The 21,999-nt window shown below is 42.0% G+C and overlaps 1 protein-coding gene across 5 annotated transcripts in view; it reads right to left on the bottom strand.

Annotated features, from left to right (window-relative positions):
* Window positions 1-319: 319 nt before the first annotated feature.
* LOC105387399 (regulating synaptic membrane exocytosis protein 1) overlaps window positions 320-21,999 on the bottom strand; it is a 79,911-nt gene continuing 58,231 nt past the window's right edge. The window contains exons 4-21 of one of the 5 annotated variants that reach the window (XM_048631554.1): window positions 19,462-19,576; window positions 15,407-15,509; window positions 14,810-14,963; window positions 14,273-14,506; window positions 13,416-13,591; window positions 11,820-11,969; window positions 11,248-11,474; window positions 9,835-9,959; window positions 9,270-9,441; window positions 8,218-8,276; window positions 5,208-5,401; window positions 4,537-4,711; window positions 4,310-4,466; window positions 4,051-4,233; window positions 3,663-3,812; window positions 2,001-2,197; window positions 1,658-1,816; window positions 320-1,421 (exon numbers count right to left, since the gene is read on the bottom strand). In XM_048631554.1, coding sequence (XP_048487511.1) covers window positions 1,233-1,421; window positions 1,658-1,816; window positions 2,001-2,197; window positions 3,663-3,812; window positions 4,051-4,233; window positions 4,310-4,466; window positions 4,537-4,711; window positions 5,208-5,401; window positions 8,218-8,276; window positions 9,270-9,441; window positions 9,835-9,959; window positions 11,248-11,474; window positions 11,820-11,969; window positions 13,416-13,591; window positions 14,273-14,506; window positions 14,810-14,963; window positions 15,407-15,509; window positions 19,462-19,576 — 2,919 coding nt within the window. In that variant the 3' untranslated portion in view covers window positions 320-1,232. The other 4 variants (XM_048631556.1, XM_048631555.1, XR_007268016.1 and 1 more) reach the window with 4 other exon arrangements.

Below are 21,999 nucleotides of genomic sequence, written 5' to 3'. Positions count from 1 at the left end.
AGTTGGGGTTTTTCAAGATATAGATAATTTACAAGATTAATAAGCATCTACTACTTACAAAACATTCTTGATGATTTCTTAATAATTTAGCAACTGGGAAATTGATGAAGTATGAAGAATGCTATTTGAACGATATAATAATCAATAATATTAAAATAACGCTGAAAATCTACGTAGTAAGTACAATGTACCTACATACTAAATAATAAAAAGATTTAAAATATCTGATTGCAATGCGTACGTGTGAAGTATGAGGATGAGTCAGAGCCAATGTTACGAGTATTAAGTTTGGGTTTTTATGTGAGCGAAAAAGGTCCCTTTGGCGTAATGTTATGAGCAACTAGAATATCAAACAAATCCGAGTATGCTACGATTAAAATAAATAAATATTTTATACATACAACAAGAAAACAATTACATATTTTCTAGAAGATATTCTGAAAGGTATACAATACAACTATACAGTATGTGAAAATGTATACCTAGTGGTGGTACATGTTACGTGCCACGGGCCAATACGACGGTGTCAAGGATTTCTTATTTGTTTTTAGTGTTATGACAGCTCGTAGTTTTCGGCAGTGGTATTGAGTATACTCAAAAAATACTTGATAGTTCGACAAGTTAAATCATATCTATTTTCGTATTACGTAACATGCGGATGTTTATGAGAGGCTTAGGGACACCAAACCCTATTAAAGGGTACTTAGTTCATATTTTGTGTATAAGTTCGGTGGCTTGATATACATAGTATTATTTCACACATCATGCTGTGTAGAAGTTTTAAACTATATGAAAAACTAGCTAAAGTGGGTTTCCAGATATACGATTACAATGTAGGTTACACGGGATATATAAAATTCGCTACAAATACATTTAATTAAATTAAAAAGAGACGCAACCTCTTTAAGCTCCTTGTCATGAAACTACTTTCTAAATGATGGTGTCACATCGGGTCCAGCCCCTGTACAAATCTTTCCGGATCAATACTTTTCTTGGATGTATTTACAGTTGCGATGACGATAGAGAGGCAGGCAGACTCTCGTTTTACGAATAAGAAGGTCGGTGTCATGATAATCTCGATATTTATATTATAAAGCTGGCGATGAAACGGCAGCGTTCGAACATATCGTATTCGTAAAGTTTGAATGAGCCTGCACTAGTGTTGTTGGGCGGGTTTGGAAAGCCGTCGTCCGCTAGCGGTCTTCAAGCCGGTCGGGCGACGGCTCGCGTGATCAGTCGGGCGACTCGTCGGCGGCGGAGAGCGAGGTGGCGGCGAACAGCGGGTACCAGCCGTAGGTGCGCTGCGGGAGGGTGAGCTTGTCGAGGCAGATCTCGGCGCCGCCCAGCGCCAGGTTGTGCTCGAAGCCGCCGCAGCGCTGCCACAGCATCACCACCAGCGTGCGCCCGAGCGCTTCGCTGGCCTGTAACAATAACATTTATTACTTTTCATGCTTTATAACAGTAGTCTACGTACAGTCCGGACTATGACTCTAGTAACTGTCCAATTGGAGGTTGCGTTCCGGACCTATTGAAATGTCGATCGAATATTTGATACTCGATTCAGGGTCAGCAGCGGAAACCGTTGAATGCATAAAGAAGAGGAGCTTTAATTAGAAGTATAACAATTATGCTACATTAGGCTGAGTAAGAGAGTCACCTGGTACTTGAGGGTCTGCTTGAACTTGGGCTCGGTGGTGCGGCGCACGATGCGCGTCTTGCGCTTGTGCAGCCACTTGTCGCCGTCGCGCAGGTAGCACTTCACGTACGAGTCGGGCACCTCGCCGTTCACGCCGTACACGCGCCGCGCGTGCGACACCTGCACGAGAGGCTGTTATTCACGTGGGGAATGGGATGGGGAATTGAAAACTAAGTGCATACATAAGTAAGTGCTATGATTACGGCGCCTCAGACATCTGAAAGGCATTACAGATTTTATAGGTAAAAGTCGAACGCAACAGCAAAAATATGCTTGAAAATAATAGTGGTCAAATCGTACAAACCTCGAGCTCGAGTTGTCCCTTGATCATGATGATGCTGATGTTGATCTCGGCGTGCAGCGGCGGCAGGTGCGCGTGCCGCGGCGGCAGCTGCCCCGGGCCCAGCGCCACCTCGGCGTCGTCCGCGTCGCCCGCCGCCGCCGCCGCCGCCGCCGCCGGCACCGCCGCCCACATGCTGCCCTTGCGCCCCGTCGCCGTGCCTACACACACACGCACGTCACCGCCGCCCCTCCCACACACAAGCAACCGGTGCGACAGTATACGCACCCTCCAACAAACAATCAATTAAAACACAAATCAAAAATAACCATTCAATTAAACACTTAAAGTACCAACGGAAACATTACATAAAATAAAGCACGTCAAACAGCTCGTGCTAATGTACAGTTTCGGTAACATAGAGTCGAACTGTTAGTTTCCTAAACACATAAAATGAAAGAAAAAGCGTATTAACGTGTGCAGCCAAGAGTGTAATCGAATTTCTAATAGTTGCCCGAAGCGGTCATTAATTCATTATGGAAAGCATTCCGTGTTATGAACAGCCATCAGTAAGTAAACTTTATTTAGGTAGTGTGTAAGACCACTATTGTATTAGATGAAGCTCATGCGACCGGCCGCCGCTAGTCGTCCAACTACCGAGACTCATGCCTCGCGGGCGACTGAGCCACCCCGCGCAATCGCTCCAAAACTAGTCATACGCTCGTTAACAACTTAAACATTATCATAATCCATAGAACGGAATCGAGCTACGGCCTAAGGATAAAAATATGTACAGGAAATCTAATAGAATGCGCATCGTAACAGTGAGTGACATTTGCAGAGGTAAAATGGAGACCAAAACATCCTAGGCGACACAATGCCATCGAGATGAAACGAAGACGGGCAGCCGAACAGACGGAACACAGAAACAGATGAAGTGAGCGTGATCGCCCTCGACCGGGCATGCGTCAGGACAGAACAGACAGAACACAGTGAGAGGGATGAGAAGCGATCGGGCGCAGCCACATTGAACGTGTGAGTCGCGCCGCGGCGCAAGCGATGTATGACCCATGCTACTACGTCCCGCCACACAGGCTTACCCCGCCAGGTCCGCGCGCCTACCACTAGCGCCCGCCGCGCGCCCGCCCGCGCGCCCGCGCACTCGCTAGTGAGGGCCGCCCTTACCTGAGATTAAACTTTACGTGTTCTACATCCACCACTGCCAGTGTCCGACACAGTCGGCGATGTGATGCTTTCTTTAAAAACAAATACACGACAGCAAAACAATATCACCAAACTTAAAGATTGCTTCAGATTTTACATTTTGAATGTGATATTGTGGGACGTTAGGTATATTGCGGTGCTCTAAGTGAAAATAATATTAATTTTTCATTGAAATTTTCAAAAAACAAGTCGTAGCTTTGAACACGCTTTTTACATTAGAAATAAGGGTAAGATAGTGTTATAATAATATAGACCATTCATAGGTTTTCATAGTATTCATATTGATTCCGCAAACCGCCAACTTAAACATGAAATAAATGTTACTACACAGATAAATCAGGGTCCTTACAACCAAAATAGAGGGGGTACTTTACTAAATGTCAATGTTGCTTAGTTGCACGAGCTCTAGCTTGGTTGTGAAGGGAGGGGTACAATGAGATGGAGTATGCAGATGACACTTACGGCGCGCGGTGGAGCCGGAGAGCGAGAGCGTGCGGCCCAGCTCGCCCTTCACGGCGCGCAGGCTGCGCAGGATGTCGTCCGGGTCCCGGCGTGCGCACGACGACCGCCGCCGCTCCGTGCGCCGCGACGCCGCCTCCGCCGCCGCCAGCTCTGCGACACCCACAGCCACACACACTACTAACTACCAACACACAGCCAGGGCGCTACAGTGGGCAGTGGCACGCCACAGGTGATACATGTGCGTCATTACATTAGGGGCATGACTAAGAAAATGTTTAAGTGATTCATTCAGAAGCGTAAGACCGAGCATTAACGTATTTGTTTTCAATTGACGGTCTCGTGTTGACACAGAAATAAGTTCAATGATATAGTTTTACGAGTATTGTACCTTTTTCCGCTTGCTGGAAGGAGGAGCGGCGGGAGCCGGGCAGCGAGCGCGAGAAGTCCTTGCCCAGCTGGTAGACCTCCACCTCCAGCGTCTCGGACTGGCTGGAGCCGCGCCGCGAGCCGCCCACCCACGCGTGGTCCGGGTGCAGCAGCGACGCGCACTCGCCGATCGAGTCTACGTCATCTGAACAATAGTGGCGCTGGATTAAATAACGGGGACACCACATCTATAGCACATCGATAAGAAGCAACGTATGTACCGGAGACAGAACGCTGCGACGCAAAGTCACCTCGTCGTAAGGCTCTGGCTCCAGTCAACGAACCACGCGGGGAAGCGTTGGCTGAGCGCGTACCTCCACGTTCCTCGAGAGTCCACCACACCGCGCGTTCTTCTGCGAATGCCTTCTCGATTTCCATCTGTGAAGAGAAAAGTGCCGCATGAGAATCCGTATCGAGGCTGCGCTGTACTAGTGGTACTGGTACTGACCGTGCACTCCCCGATGAGCACGGGGTCGATGCCGGGGCAGGCGTCCCACAGCGTGAGCTCGAGCGCGCGGCCCGCGATGAGGTCGGCCGTGAGCCCGCCGAAGCCGAGCGTGGCGTTCCACACCGGGCTGCACGACGCCGACGCCGGGTCCGTCTCCACGGGGGGGCAGCTCTCACTGGCGAGTATAACAGGGTAATGTTACACAATCAATTGTCAAAACTGCAGGTTGATAAGTTGACTACCAGAGATGAACCACACGGATGGCAGACAAGCGTCGTTTTAGCAAAATTACCACTATCCTACTAATCATATTATTATTATAAATGCGAAAGTTTGTGAGTGTGTATGTTTGTTACTTCTTCACGTCACAATGTCTGAACCTATTTTAATGAAATTTGGTATGGAGTTAGCTGACACCCTGGATTACCATATAGCAGGTTACTTTTTATCGCGGAATTCCCACGGGATTTTTTCTAAGGCGAAGCGAAGCTCGCGGGAGCAGCTAGTGTATTTATAAATATGCATGTAGCTACGAGCGTTCGTAAGAAAATTATTGGGAGATGTGTTCTTCGCAGTTCGCAATTTTAGAAGGCCCTTTATTTATGATAAACATTTGATAGGTACACAGACGTCTAAATAGATGTATGTGGATAGGTATATGTATCACTCACAGCGAGGGCAGCAGGCGTATCCTAGCGAAGGCCTCCGGCTCGTCGCCGTAGCCGAGCGTGTGGTCGCGCGGCGGCAGGTCGTCGGCGGCGATCAGCACCACCACCAGCTTGCGCAGCTCGCCCTCGAACCACACCTGCAGCTGCGCGCGCGCCGCCGGCCGCTCGCGCGCCAGCCGCTCCAGCCGGTCCTGCTCCTACACCGTACATGAGTGTTATTTATCTGAGTTAATCAGCTAAACAGCACGTTCATCATGTGACTCGACACGCGTCGGAGCGTATTATAATACATAATCTTGAAAATGGTGAAGATATAATGTCACATGGTAAACGGCTCATTCGAAAACACCACTACAAAAATCAAAAGGATGACGTATAAAAATATAAACAAACATAAACAGGTGTATCATTTCTCAAGACTCGTAATGCAAAAATCTAATCGGTCGTTCTGGGGAATGCTTAACTTGATCAACATGCAGCACGTTTAGCTATAAAATCCTCCACCAGCCAGATAGTTAAATGTCATTCGGTGCATTTCATAGCGATGCATTCATATTGTTATCAACACGTAGACGTTCGTTTTAGTAACTTGACTTGCAAAATATTTCAGAACATGCTTTGGGCTGAGGCGTTTCTAGTAAAACACAAAGTAATTGATAAAATCGGATGCTGTCACCCGCCATGCAGAAAGCTTCGCATGCTCGTAGTTATCGCTGTGTCAAGCGCAGAACCCAAAAGAATGTTGAGTCTAGGGTTTAGGGCTTGTCTGTATGTTGATTACTGTATTCATGATGCAAGTCTAGTCACTTGGACCACGAACCTGAATACCTAACTCACCTACTGATATCATGGACTTTTGGCACGATAAGTTCTAAAACTATTACAGGCGCTTAGAATTTGTATCTACTAAAAGAGTAGGAGGCGAGATGTTTTAAAATGTTACTAGGTATAATAAGGTTTACAGTTATGTAGAAGTAGATTAAAATTAAGAGTTAATAGGTGACAATAGTATAATCTAATTTAGGTATCGTAGTTACTGAAAATATCAATTGTATTGAAAGCAATCCAGAATAACATATTTCACTAGGATGTATCTATGAAAAATATCTACGTAAAGCGTATCTTTATTCTTAGCAGGAGCTTACGTTTTTGTGATTACCAAATTTAAATCACGCCTTATAGAGCTTTTTAAAATATTGTTAGATTCGTAAATGCAAATGTTTGGTTTTTGTGATGAGTTTATTTTAGTGTGTAGTTTATTTGATTCATTTCACCTTGGAGATAACAAAGGAGGTGTTTAAGTAACATCAATTTCCAGTTCACACAAGTCACAAATAATATACAGTTTGTAAATTAAACCATCAAAAATATAGAAAACATTAGTCACATCCTCGGAATAGCCATAACACTATTCACTTAAAACACACATAGGGCTTCGTTCGAAGTGTGCTCGGTAACTATGAGACGGATGCAAGTATCCACATGGTGCCACATCATGCAGTTCTCAGTCGGAACAACGTCTAGGAACAACGACTACGAGTAGAGCAGGCGAGCGGAATGTACACTGTGTCGAGTGACGTCACGGAAGCGTCGTGCGCGGCGCGGAGTCGCCTGTCGCTAAGGTTTTCGCCGACCGTGCGTGTCCAAGCTCCTAAGTCGGGACTCTAGTCCCTTGCGAGCGCCTCGGTACGGGTGCGGCATGACACACTACACTAATGTCAACAGCAAGACTCGAGAACAGACAGTCGTACGTAGAGCAAGACGTACAGAAGGTGCGGCGGCGTCGGATGCGGGCCAGGCAACACACAGTAGCGCGCTCACCTCGGCTGCGGCTCGCCTCTTCACGGATCATCTCTGCGCTCTTTGCTTCTCCCGTTCTCACTCACTTCTCACTTAAAGAGCTCTTTATTGCCACGGTAGAAAATGTGATTCGTTTCCACTCGGTTTTGTCTTTGTCACAAGCTTTAAGCGGCTGCATTACTAACTTCACTACAATTTAGATTCATATGCTCCTAGCTTTTACCTACGCTAATGTAGCTAACACGAGTATTTTAAAATGGATCATAATGTACTGGGGTAAATCCGCTAAACTACTATTTAGCATCTAAACTTTTGTTTTCTCAAGTATGTAACACTTACACGTGACTGCAGTGCACGATTCGTTTCTATATTTCATTTTGCCGATTGGTCCCTAAAACTCAGCCTTCGCTCGTCGTGGGTATCTTATTAACGATTTGGTTAGTAGATAGATAAAATAAAAATCTGAAAATAAGTTAGGTAGTATTTTTTCACACACTTCACTTAAGATAGTTATATAAACGGTAACGTTTAACGAATATAAATAACAAACGAAGATATAAATATGCGTAGGTATAAATACTTCAAGTAAACAAACATAGTTAGATTATCTTTTACATAGTTAACAATGTTAGAGTATGTCTACTGTCGTAGATAGAAACACTAGATTCTTAGAACTATACTAACGTGGAAGATGTTAATTAGTGCTACAGTATCACAGCAGAGCGTCGGGGTGTGAGCGGGGGAGGGGGGCCCCCGCGCGGCTCGGCACCTGCGCCCACGCTCTGCGAGTCTGGGACGTCATCGTGGAAGGAGGGAATACTGTCACTTATGTATTACAGTTAATTTGACGGCACCAGTGCGACGATAGATAGAGCTAAATGAGCATAGCTGCTGAAGCAAATGTATGCCTGACAGTTGCAGAAATCCTCACCTTGGACGATAAAGTTACAGAGCCGCACAGCTGACGTCACTACACTCCTCCACCGCCGAGCTGGCGGATCTCACGGATCACACAACAACTTGACACATCCACCAACTCGGAGGCTCAAAGACATTCTTCCGCACAGTAACTAACAGTGATCTCAAACGCAGAGAAGTAGGCACCGAGTGAGAGTCTCTACAGAGTTCATGAAGGAGGATGAGGCGAGGCGATGCTCAATGTCTCATGGGTCACAACACATATTGTTACAGTTAAAGCCTATGGGTATTATACCGGGGTTTTCGGCAATTTCCGTCGAGTCGGCGACGATGGTGATTTGTCGGTTTCCGGTTCTGTGAACCAAAATAATGTGCATTATACCACTACTAATCCTAAATGTTACATTTAAACATACATACATATTGCGTGTATGAAAGCGATCAAGAGAGTGATAGTTAAAGAGGTAGAAGAAAGAAAGATGAATAGTACCTTAGAATGTGCATCGAAGAGAAAGAAAGAAGGAAAACTGTGGAAAAGTTTTGAAAGACACAATGTTAGGATTTTTTTCTATTTAGGTATAACTTTTCATGAAATTCTTACAGCATGTGTATTTAAATGAAAGTGCAGTGCAAAAGTAGAAGAAGTTTCATACAGACTTAACTCAAAGCTTAAAAAGTAATACGTAAGAAAGAAGAAGTTTCAATATTTTCATATTAATGCCCAATTCTGAAAGCATCTTACAAAGTTAAAAGATCCCGACGAATTGAGAACCTCCTCCTTTTTTTGAAGTCGGTTAAAAGGTTTAGCTCAATGGCAGGGTTATGTTTCAGAATAGAGCCATTATAGGTATCTATTTCAGATAGGACGAAAGCAGGCTTCATCTATTTCAAAGATTAAAGATAATTCTTGTTTATAATTTTCCTTTAGCATGGCATGGAACGGAATAAAGCTGGAGTAATCTATTATAATGACCTAATTATTATTATTGCTCTATTGTATTAAAAACTTGATGCTGCTACAGTACTATCGTTTCTATCTGAAACAGGCTAACAGTATCCTTTCTAACCCTTAACTTATAATTCAACCGCTAAAACCACGAGGTACCTTGGCATGAGAAGTGTTTATTATTGCATTAACATCACAAAAATTTGGCGTTACCACAAAAACTTAAACAGTATTTAACAAATGTTTAGCGCTGTGAAACGCCTACGAAATCTGTAATTTTTCGTTTTAAACACTTGTAAAACAGTGTTTAAAAAAATGCGGTAGTACAGTATTCCTCTTACACCAATTCACAAGCCATGCACCTCACGATCCGCGCGTACAGTCGCACACAACAGTCTCACCGAACAGCAGCGAGGGCGGGTGCTGGCCGGGCGGCGGCGCGTGGTCCTCGGGCGGCGGCGAGCACACCAGCAGCTCGACACTGTCCCCGCGGCTCTCCACGCTGTGCTCCACCACCGCGCACACCTCCTCGAAGCTGCGGTCTGTTAGAGGCACGCCGGCCCACTCGAGCACCTGAAAGTATCAGGAATAGAGATAAAATTGAAATTTCGACAAAAAAAAAACAAAAAAATGCAACCCCACCCACTTGAGCACCTAAAATTATCAGAGATAGAAGGTAAGATTGAAATTTTGTAAATAAAAACGAAAACTGCTACGCACAACGCAAAAGCGTTGAAGTTCTTACCATCGACTAACTTTATTCTAATTTCTCCTTTAGCAAGTTATAATATGAAGGTACATACCTATAATACATATATACTTTAGTTAGTGCTCTATTATGGTAAGGAATATGACTAGGGTCTACCAATGTCTTGATTTAGCCAAGCCTGACTGGCATTGTAAGCACGAAAACCCGCTCACATCTTTCAGCAGCCGAGTACACGTGTTATTTCAATGCCAACTTACTTTATCTCCCTGCTGTAGCCCAGCCAAGTCCGCGGGACCACCAGGGACAGTCCACACGATGACTGCCTCGCGACGCCCAGAGGCGTCTGGCTTGCCTCCCACCACGCGCATACCAAACCCGCGAGCTGGAATTATAATTACATAATTTAATCACACTAAAAAGTACTTGTATACTGTTAGTTTTCACAGAAAGACGAAAACCACATACCTATCTATTTAGAGGTGCTAAAAGAACAGGACATAAACAGGGTCATCAAAAGCTTTATAACCACTTACTTTCGCCGTCAAGCTGCCTTAATTGCTATGTTAATAGATAAGAATAGGATTTAGTGATACACATAAAAGTTTTAATGCTAATTGAAAGGCAGGTTAGTCGACCACGCGCATTTACATCTCAATCGTCAGTAGTTAGAAAAGTAACGTTTATTATGCTTTAAAGAAATGTTCCATTGAAGGTCTATGTTGCTAGGTCGATTTTATTTACAAGGCGGGCGAGATAACTAGACACCTGGGTTAAATTACATTTGTCTTTAGTACTGAGTGCAAAAAAAGTAATATCGATATTACAAAAAATATCCTCTTTGCTATCAGTATTTTTATAACTAACCTCGCCATACTGCGCAGTTTTAATGAACTAATTTTATAAAGAAAATTGTTGCGAGAACGTAAACATAATAATATATACATGTAGAGCCCCGATATTTGAAATTATTCTGGTTATCTAAAAACATACTTACTTACCTGACTTTTGTTATATTGTAATAAAATGTATAAATATTTGTTTATACAGAGGGTGTTGCAAAAAGGGTATTATACTAAGCCGAAACCAGCATGTGCAGCATGTTATGTCTAAGCCCGAATCTGAAATTGGAATTTCAAAAATCATTCTCCATAGTAAAAAGTCACTTGTCCAAATAAGTTTCTATGGAAAATGAATTTAAAAAAATACGAATTTTAAAGTTCTGATTTCAGTTTTGGGCTTAGATATAACATGCTGCACATGCTGGTTTCGGCTTAGTATACCCTTTTTGCAACACCCTGTATAAGTATTCAAGTTGATACCTACTTGTTAAAGTAGTAACAAAAAGTATGCGATAAAAAATATTTATTGTTAGGTAATCGTCTGATAATTCTTATGCTAACGCTACAAAAGGACGAGAGCGGGGCCTCACGCGGGGAAAGGGGAGAGGGGCAGATTTTTGGGCCAGGTGTCTAGAAACTTTGCGCGGGTTGTATAAACCGACTTCCGTGGCGCTAGTACTGCCGATTATTTGATTGCGAACTATCTATTTCTTACGTTTTCGAACGAAATTGCGTGTGTAACCCACACATACTAATATCTAATCTATCAGATACATCATTGCACAACAGAGCTCAGACTGCAACTGATTTAACATTATTGGCAACCCTTACATCGATGTCCCTTATCATTAGGGTCGCGTCGCAGCGTGACCCGCCTGGGGTTGCGGTCGTCCACATCATGTATGACGATCTTGATGGCCTCAGCGTCCACGGACATCTGTCGCGCGGCGGCGATGGAGGCGGCTGACGGCTCTGATGACGCGTCCGACCCGCGCGGCGCCAGCCCGGACATGGCTCCCAGCGCGCTCGTCCGCTGCTGCAAGGCTGCTATGTCTGGCCTGGAAGGATATATTTTGGTCGTTGTAGTCAATATGAAATGCGTAAATAACTGATATGATGAGGTGCTACAAAAAGATCGGAAAGATCTATGAAATGGTTATGTGGTGTTTTATTATAAGAAGCGATCATAACGACTATTACGAGTTACGAGCGAGTATAGACTGCTACGGCCCGTGCTACGAGCTACGTCGCGCTACGAGCTACGTCGCTCTACGGGCTACGGGCTACGCCGTAGTCTGCTACGATGTTGTTTTGTTTTCTGAATGGTAATAAAAGGAGTCAATGTTAACACTAATGACGAGTGCACGTCTGACTTCCTTAAGGTCAAGTATGAGATGACTTACAGTTGGCTACCCCTGCGTCGTATGGGGCGGTCCTCGTCCACGCTGAGGCCGGCTATCTGCGGCGCGGCGTCGGCGGCGTCATCGGGCGCGCGGTACGACGGCCGCCGCGACCCGCCGCCGCCGCCTCCCAGCACGTCCACTGCTGACGCCCTGGGAAATGTGCATGACGAGTGTTGTTAAGGATTCCTACTGCCAAATTACCTTCAACTAAGAGAGAATATTATTTCTTATTAATTGAAAGATCTTTGAGAGATTACTGTACTTGTTTTTGTTGTTCCCAAGGCTCGATTTTAGGACCATTCTTGTTTCTTGTATATGTTAACGATTTACCGTTTCTGGTAGATAAATTATGTGAGATAGTACTGTTTGCTGATGATACTTCACTTATATTTAAGTTGAAGCGACAAGAAGTCAATTTTGACAATGCAAACAGTACTCTTTCCATAGTTGCTAATTGGTTCACTGTAAATAATTTAGCTCTTAACTCCAAGAAAACAAAATGTATTAAATTCACTTTGCCTAATGTAAGACAAGTAGAGACATATTTGACATTGAATAACGATAAGCTAGAGTTAGTAAATGAAACGGTATTCCTGGGTATTACAATTGACTCAAAGTTGCAATGGGGACCCCATATTGAGAGGATAGCCGGTAGATTGAGTTCTGCAGCTTATGCGGTTAGAACCATTAGACAGTTAACAGATGTAGATACAGCCAGGCTTGTGTATTTTAGTTATTTTCATAGTGTTATGTCTTACGGAATTCTATTGTGGGGACGAGCGGCTGACATTAATCAAATCTTTGTTCTGCAAAAACGAGCAATTCGAGCCATATATGTATTAGGGTCTAGAATTTCATTAAGAGATACGTTTAAGGAAATAGGTATACTAACTGTTCCATGCCAATATATCTATGAAAATATTATGTATGTTCGTAAAAACTTAAATTCATTTAGTAAAGTAGGAGCCACTCACGGTATTGAGACCAGAAACAAAAATAAGTTGCTTTTCCCCACACTCAGACTTTCGAAAACAAACACATCATTCATGGGGAACTGTATACGTTTTTATAATAAATTATCAAGTGAAGCAATAAACCTTACTGAGCAAAAATTTAAGAATTATGTTAAAGCTACATTATGTAGTAAAGCTTACTATAGTATAAATGATTATTTAAACGACAAAAACGCGTGGTCTTGTCCACCTCAGCTAAGGCTATTGAAAAAATGAAATGGATATAGGTACTTAAGTAAAATTGTAGGTACTAGATATAAGTAAAAATTGTAATAGATTATAAGGAAAAAGTTGAAAAGATGCTCGAGGAGTTTCTTTCGCCATTTCTTTCCTTCTCAATGACGGGGCCTTTGTGAAATGGTGGTAGATGACTATCGACAAATAATTGTAAAATTTTACGTCGATTAAACCATTTGAATTTGAATTTGAATTTGAATTTGTTGAACACAACTACTTAATAACCACTTCTGGTCTTAACGGGCGATTCCATGTCCTAAAACTGAGTTTGCGTCGTCATATAACGTAAAGTCTAAAACTACTCATTTCATTACTCAATATAAACCAGAAAACACCAGCGACATACCTTCTAGAAATAGCCGGAGCGCCCAGCCCGGCGGCCGGCGGGGCATCAGGCTTGTCTTCATCACAGGACCTCTGCCGCGGCATGCGCATGGAGCGGCGGCGCACGGGCGACACCACGGCCGCGCTGGGCCGCCGCGACTCCCCCGTCTCGGGCGTCTTCGACCCGCCGCCCTTTAACTGCCGCCGCGGGCAGCGTGGTTAGACATACTCGTACACATGTGTGTGCGTTGCTTTTTTGGTTCATTCACACACGGTATCCGTTTTTTATCGTATACACGAGTACGTTTAGTGGCATATTGAGTTCTATGAACACATAACAGTACGCTGTGTCCAAAATTTCGAATAAAAACTGATGCTGTTAAACGGATGCTGTGTGTGAACGATCCACACACACACATTTTTTGTAATTTTTAGGGCCACTTGCACTAACATATTAAATCTAGATTTAGTGTTAAATCTAGCTTTAGTGTTAAATCTCGATTTAGTGTCAAATTTTATATGGACTGACGTTTCTTAAATCGAGATTTGACACTAAAGCTAGATTTAATATGTTGGTGCAAGTGGCCCGTAAAGTTATAAAAAAGCGATCCCAGTCATGTAGTACGTCAGATTCTAGGTGCATTCTTGCAGTTTTCTTTACATAATGACAAAAGTGAGTGACAGGATGGTAGATAGGTTTTTATTTACATAATATAGGTACTGATTTCTATCCTCAGAGTTCCACTGGATGTATATTTTGTGGTGAAAATCTAGCTGTTAGACGAGAACAATTCAAAATTTTTAACAATCAATAAACATAGGTACTTCCACAAACTACAGTCCCCTAGACTCCAACGCAAGGCACAAAATAAACATTACCTTCTCAAGCTCTTTCAACGACGCGGGCGAGACGTCCGAGTGTCTTCTCAGCTCCGGAGACCGCGGCGGCGCCAGGGCGGTGCTGGAGCTGCCCCCTCCCAGCCGTGCCTCGGAGTGCCGCCGCTGAAGCGAGTCCAGTACTGGCACGTCGAGAAGAGAGTCCGTGCTGTCTTGGGCGGCGGGCGGCAGACGCGGTGCGGCCTTGCGCCGGCACACTGAGCAGCGCCAGGAGTTCTGGTGGCCGGGGTTGTAGTTACTTAGTATTGTCAATTTGTCAGTGACAATCATAAAAATTATGGTAGCTAGGGTTTGGATCATTGGCCAGTCAAATTAGCATCCGTGTCGCTGATTACCCAAAGTTCGCCCGATAAAACCAAAACCTGACTGAAATAAGTTCATCGCTAGACCAGTTCCAGTTTATCAGTGGACATAAGTTCAGCTGCACTTAATTGTACTTCATTGCTTTTCAGCTTTAAATGCTTATGTATTCTGTACTGATTTTATTTGTGTGTGTTATTTAAGAACTCATACTCTTACCGACTCATCGTCACTGGTGGGCTTGGAGTAGGAGGAGCAGTCCTCGCACACGCGGTGCTGGCAGCCGTTGCACGTGTGCGTGACCTCGCCCGGCTTCAGCGCCTTGAGGCACACGCGGCACGCGCCCGCGCGCGACGGCGCCTTGCCCGCCTCTCTGCACACACGCATTATGTTATGCTCTTGGGAGAAGAGGCAGTTAGGAGTAGGGTTCCGATGGTAATATAGCGGCTGTGGTATATTAGATTTGGATGCTCTTTATGTAAATACACCGCTATGTAGGAAACAGTGTCATGTGGTTTATACATACAGACATTATAAATAAGGAATTTAAGTATAATGATACCACGTAGTCTTACAGTGAAGGAAAACATCGTGCAGAAACCGGCACATCTAGATTCTAGATGTGTACTCTAAGCGCTCATTAAAAGAAGCGATACGGTTCGCGACCTATCACTTGAGTACAAATGTTCAGTGAAAAGCGGGAGGCTATCTTGCGAGTCACCTCTGCTTTTCTCTTCAGGGATTACACTCGTGAGCATAATACAATTATATATATATATATGTGTATGAGTGTGATGTGTGTATGTGTATACCCACCGTTCCGTCTTGGCTGTGGGCGCGGGCGGCGGCTGCGCGGGCGGCGGCGTGGGCGCGGGCTCCGCGGGGATCTCGGGGGTGCCGCGCGGACCCAGCTTTGTTACTGAAACATTACACGTTCATCATCAGCCTTCTATCGGACACAGGTGGGTACACGTTACTTCATTAATATCAGCTTAAGTATATCTTTCGATATCTTAAGTGAATGTCTCATGTCTGTTACAAAGTATAAAATGTTAGGTCCATTGCAATAACGATCCATTAAACATTGACTGTGTTCACAAAAACGTTAAACTATTGTTATTGTAGCGTTAAATATGTTTTATGCTCTATTTTTAGCAAATCTAATTTTATGCAAAAGATCGTGCGTGATACTTAGACGCAATAAGGACTTAATATTTAAGCTAATTAAATTACTTTTTAGTGGTATTCAGTCCACGATTCCGAAGCTGAAAGCTGTAAGCAGTTTCCAGAATCCTACAAGTATACTTTTAGTTCCTTAATTTCCTAGAAATAATTAGTCTCTCAGATTAAGCAAATACTATGGAAATATACAGACCCCTAAGTAGTATAAAATAGAGCCAAGTAAATGAAGTAGGACGTAATAATAAACGGAATGAATATTCAAGAAATATGCAACGTGCTCTGAATTTCAAATAAATAATGCATTCGGTCTATGTGGATTGAGTGACAAAAGCCAGGCAGGGATGCTCGGCGGAGGAATGTCGCTACCTGAATTATTGAGAATTCTCATAAATTCCTGCCTCAAATCAACTTGGGCCTCCAGTTCCAGAATTCATTTGTTTCATGGAATTTATCTTTTGTTCCAATGGTGAGATGGAAATTATAATTTTGACGTTGCTATACCTATGTATAAATAATGTAATTGATATAATATACGTACTTATGTATTAAGTAGGTACTTCATGTAATTAATTCACATAATGATGGTTATGCGATTCGCTTCCGGCTCTTTTCTATAGGTACATTCATCAGTACACAGGCTCAGGCATACATGTATGTTTGTTTTAGTTACTTACACATGTGTTTAAATATGATCGTCATACGCGATGTTAGTAGCACGGCGTTTATTTTCACAGCGAAGGCGACAAAGTTATTTAACGGAAACTTCGTTTATGATCGCTACGACGTAACTATATCGCTGCAAAATACGTGAGGGTGTTTAGTTTGCATAGGCGAAAATGAATTAATCGCCTTCAGGCCTCTTGAGTGACATAAATAAGGGTTAGATGCCAGGTATACATGGTTCCCTTAACTCTCTTCAACTCTAAAACTCCGTACCGCTAAATACGGATAGTTCGCAACTTGAGAATTTACGCATATTGTGATAGTAGATGCCTGAATGCTACGATGTGGTAAAGTTAGCAGCAATATGAAAATGTGTACATGTAAAGGTTAGCAGTCGAGAGTCGGAGCTAACGATAGATATTCAAATTCACAGAGAGATTTTGAACGCTATTTTAGTGAACGTTGAAGTTCTACTTTACCGCTTATTCGTTACACTACAATAACATTGTTGTTAACTTTGCATATCTATTAGATATCTACTAAAGTATCTATACTACGACGACCGAATGGCGTAGTGGTTAGTGACCCTGACTACTGAGCCGAAGGTCCCGGGTTCGATTCCCGGCTGGGGCAGATATTTGTTTAAACACAGATATTTGTTCTCGGGTCCTGGATGTGCCCGTAAAATGGCAATAGGCTCGCCCCCTTTTACATTGGGACTAACATACACTCTGGCGAAAAGTGGGTGCAGCAATGCACCTCTGCCTACCCCGCAAGGGAGTACATTAGTACAAGGCGTGAGTGCGTGTGTGTAAAGTATCTATACTACACAGAATAACATAAATTCCTTTTTTTATGCGATTTCAGAGTTGGTCATACAGTGAAAATTGCTCAGTGTACACGTCGGTCTTATTTATGTCGGTATACACTTTGTTGGTCACGTGACTTTTTGCTACGGGGAATTTGGGTATAGTAAATATTTTTCAGCCAACTAGGTATACCTTTCACCTAACCATAGAACTTCTTACAACATCCTGCGTATAATATTACAGAGGTTCGATCTATGGAATTTATTGGTGTCGGAATGGAATGTTGGTGATAGAGTTATAGGTATATAGGCGTCACTAACCGCCTGCAATATTCTGACCTTGCTTTGTTTTAATGAAGTTCGCAATACAGCCGCTCTAACCAACCTGAAGCCTCACTCAGACGCTAACCGCGGCTGATTATTCCATTTCCGTGATATATTGTTTGTTATTTTTATTTTCACTTGGATTTGTTTTTTAAGGATGCCTTAGTTGGCCAAATCTCGATCAGCGAGTAAATGGGTTACAATTATTATAAAATAGATAATATAGATTCTAGTAGGCAACAAACGTAAAAGCCACTAAACAGGGTGTTGCCAAAATGGTATATACTAAGCCTTAATTTTGAAATTCTGATTTCATCTTTGGCCTTAGATATACCATGCTGCACAAGTAGGTTTCGGCTTAGTATACCCTTTTTACAACACCCTGTATAGGTACTTATGTAAAAAAAAATTTGCACATCGTAATTTTATACCTACAGGGACAACCATAAAATTTTAATATCAATCCATGACCACTCAGAAGTCAATAAAAGTAGGCTTAATTAATCATGGGCTTGACACTTTAAAATGTAATAAAGTGCCAAGTTTCTGTTTCACTGAATTCAATTCAATGAAAGCTTATCAAATCGAACGAGTGCGAAGTCAGGTTACGGTACGCAATTCAGCCATTATTCGACGGTATCAGAGAGTACTTAATTATTATGTTTGCCAAAATAATAATAAAAACCGGGATTATAAATATTTAAGTCAATCTATCATCCGAAATAAGAACTTTATTACAAAATACATACTTTATAAGCAGTTAGACAAATACCTCGTTAAGCCTCTAACTGAAAATTTCACAACGAAATTCTCCGCAGAAATTCTCAAAAAGTTATTTGCAATAGCTTCGCCAAATATGTTGAACATGCAGCGAATTTCAATTCTAGCGGATTGCGAACAATGTTTAAAATATTTGCTGCACTAACGGTTCACCGACAGGTAGATTAGTACGATGCTATTATTCAGCGAGGAATTAAATCAATAACCTGAAGTTTATCTAGAACCGGATCTAGCTATAAAACTGGTAAGCATTACCTGGAATAGTTAATGAGTTAGGTCACCACAAACAACGAATGTTACAGCAAACATAATTTTATGAAAAAAGAATCGAAATAATGCTGTAATTATGGTCAGTGGATTGCGGAGTAGCAGTTAACTATGTGGATGTCGCCTACATCAACACCATTAGTTCCTAACACAAATAACGGTTAAAAAATACGTAAGTGATTTTGTATATTTTTCATTTGTCTATCTAACTATCCATGGAAAAACTATTATCGATACTTAAGTTGTATCTGTTAACACACAATACGAATATTTTTTTCGTTGTACACACATGAATTACTTAAATAATATATGATTTCATGGAATATGGAAACCTATCTATATGTGAATCAAGCACTGTTAGGTATTTAGCTTATTGGAGACGACGATATTTAAATGTAGCTTTTATAGTGGCATTAATTATTTATTTTAATTCATCCATATCAAAAGTACGAACGTAGCATAGCACATATCTGGAAAAGCGCCCTAAAGGCGAAAAAACAAAGTTGTTCAGTAGTATACAGGGTGTTGCAAAAAGGGTATACTAAGCCGAAACCTACATGTGCAGCATGTTATATCTAAGCTCGAAACTGAAATCAGAATTTGAAAATTAGCGAAAAAAAAAATTATTATCCATAGTAACTTTGTTGGTCACGTGACTTTTACTATGGTTTTTTTTTTTCGGAATTTCCAAATTCTGATTTCAGTTTCAGGCTAACATATAACATGCTGCACATGTAGGTTTCGGCTTAGTATACCAATTTTGCAACACCCTGTAGAGGTACAGAGATACTGTTTGATATTAGAATATGCAGGTATAGGCTGACATAAACAAGAGTGACCTCCTCACCTTTGTCCTGCGCGGTGAGCAGCGAGGAGGAGAGCGTCTGGCGCAGCTTGCCGAACGTGCCCGGGCTGTCCGCCTGCCCCGGCGCCGCGCCCGCCGACTCCTCGGTCGCCACCATCTGGAACGAAATGTCACAAGTTACGTATAGTGGGGTGCAAGTAAACCAGAGCCGATATCATTAGCTGTGTCAAAGATACCAGGTTCTCAGGTTTCTGTACTGGCCCTTGTAATAGCTTTTCCCGCGGGCAACCCTCGGTCTTAAAAGGTTTATGTGTTAATCCAGGATGTAGACTTACACGACAAACCGTGGGCAAGCTATAGTGTTTTTTTAAGGAAAGATGTCGGTTAAATAAAGAAAATAAAACAAACACGTATAGGTACCTATAAGTACGCATAATACAGTGTGTTCCTTTCGTATAATATAAACAATGGAATAAATATTTACCAACTTGTTATATTGTGGCTTATTTGAATAAGAGAAAATAGTAAAGATCGCGATAAAAACTACCGTGTAGTAGGAACCCACTCCGCGAGCCGAAATGGTGTAGCGATAAAACTCTTCATACAGAAGTAACGACTCAGTAATACTGTCGTAAACTTTATGAAGAGCAACAGATGGAGCCTGAAATACATCACGAGTCACTGAAATCAATATTGCTGTCTCTCGACTGCCGACTTTGGCGTATTTTATCACTCTTCATAACCAAGCATCATCTCGAACTCGAACACACCATGTATTCTTAGTAAATTGTATCATGAATAAAAACGTAACGTGTTCGTGATGGTTTATCGAAATGCCAACTTTTCGTATTTTAAAATTACATTTCAGTAATATTCAGAAATACCTTTGCACATTTTTCGTGTGCCGTCGGCAGCAGGCGCATCGGCTCGCGCGCTAAAAGGAATGTCTATTAAAATTTTAAGCTTATTTCAAATATGTTTCGATGAAATTTTAGCTGAATTTTAGACGTTCCATTCCCATAATAGGCAGAAAGAGTTGAGTAGATTCTATTTATTTACTTAGGTATAGGTATATAACTAAAATAAGTATGGCAAGTGTGGCAACTAGTTTTTTTCTGATAAGTAGGTACTTATATAAATCTTTTCTATGAAAGAAATGTAAGGTACAACGAGCTCCGAGTACAAAGAAGTCCTGGTTATCGGAAGGAAGTGTGTAAAGGCTGACAAAGCGGCGCTCGCGACGGAGCCATAAACCAGACGCGGAAGGAAGTCTTCCTTCCTTCATACTTTAACATGTTTCATGCGATGAACTTTATTTTGAAGCGGTTATATTTTAGATAATTCCAACTATGTTACATAAAAGTATGATAGACGAGAAGTTTTGTTGTGTTTACCCACATGTTTCTACCTCACACCATAATTGAGCAGAACTTTCAATAATATATGTCGTAAAGTAGATTTGAGGTTTACTCAACATCCTAGTTAAGAGGATTGGGGCTATATCATTAATACTTTATCCTGTAGCCCTTTATTTCTAATTATAATACTTCAATTATATTAGAATATTTGTTGGATATTCCATTTATCAATTAATTCAAATACAGTCATGAATTGTTATTAAGAAAATGTATATATATTTTTTAATTACGGTCGTTGAGTAATTTCAAGTAATTTCAATTTCAAGTTACAGTAATTTCAAATTAAAAGTATCCCATTACTGCTTCATATTAGCTGACCGCCACCGAAATAGTGCAGCAGGAAGGCATCTAATCGCTATTGCTGCTGTCGGCTGAACGGCGGCGGCGGCGGCGGCGGCTGATCGCCTCATTTGTTACCCGACTCCATTCAATTACGGGAACTTGTCTCGAGGAGCCGCTGAATAACTTACTAATACCTAGTTGCATTTGCAGAGAATACTGAACGAAACTGAATCTCTACGTTCGTTAAGAAATGGGGTGTAAATTGGAGCTTTATTGATGCTTATTGTAAATGTGGTATCTAATCCTTGTTTACTCGAAAAAAATATTAAATATCTTATTTTGAGTTATTTTGTAATATTTTTAAATCTATATAATTTAAAAAAAAATTGGTACTAAGTATAGATACATAGTGGTGACAAAATACTCCCCGTCTATTTCTAGTATAAGCAGTATAAGTTACCGCCTTAATATAAGAACAAGAATGCAATGCATAATTTATTAGTAATATAGTTAGGCAATAACATCGCAGCAGTTCATTAGCATGGAGTAGTTTAATAATGGTTTGATGAATTCAGCTCGTTACAGCTGCTAGCAATAGTTCCGCCCCGTTGTCGGCGGCTTATTGAGTTAGCAGCAGCGCCGCAGCCTGATGAGCTCACTGCACTTTGAACACACTTCATAAATTAACCTATGTATTGTTAGCATACAAGTAAGCTCATTTTACAAATACTTCATTGCTTATTCTCATTCTATCAATTATAAATTTATGATCGCACCACGATCTTCGTGGAAGTAATTCCAATTTCCGTGCTTCAAATTCGCTGGCGTGGCTTTGTCGGTTCGATTAGCTTGCACCTGTGGAGATTTTCTCCGAGATAAA

This window comes from Plutella xylostella, chromosome 29 (assembly GCF_932276165.1).
Source record: "Plutella xylostella chromosome 29, ilPluXylo3.1, whole genome shotgun sequence".
NCBI lineage: Eukaryota > Metazoa > Arthropoda > Insecta > Lepidoptera > Plutellidae > Plutella > Plutella xylostella.
This window is presented reverse-complemented; position numbering and strand designations above follow the sequence as displayed.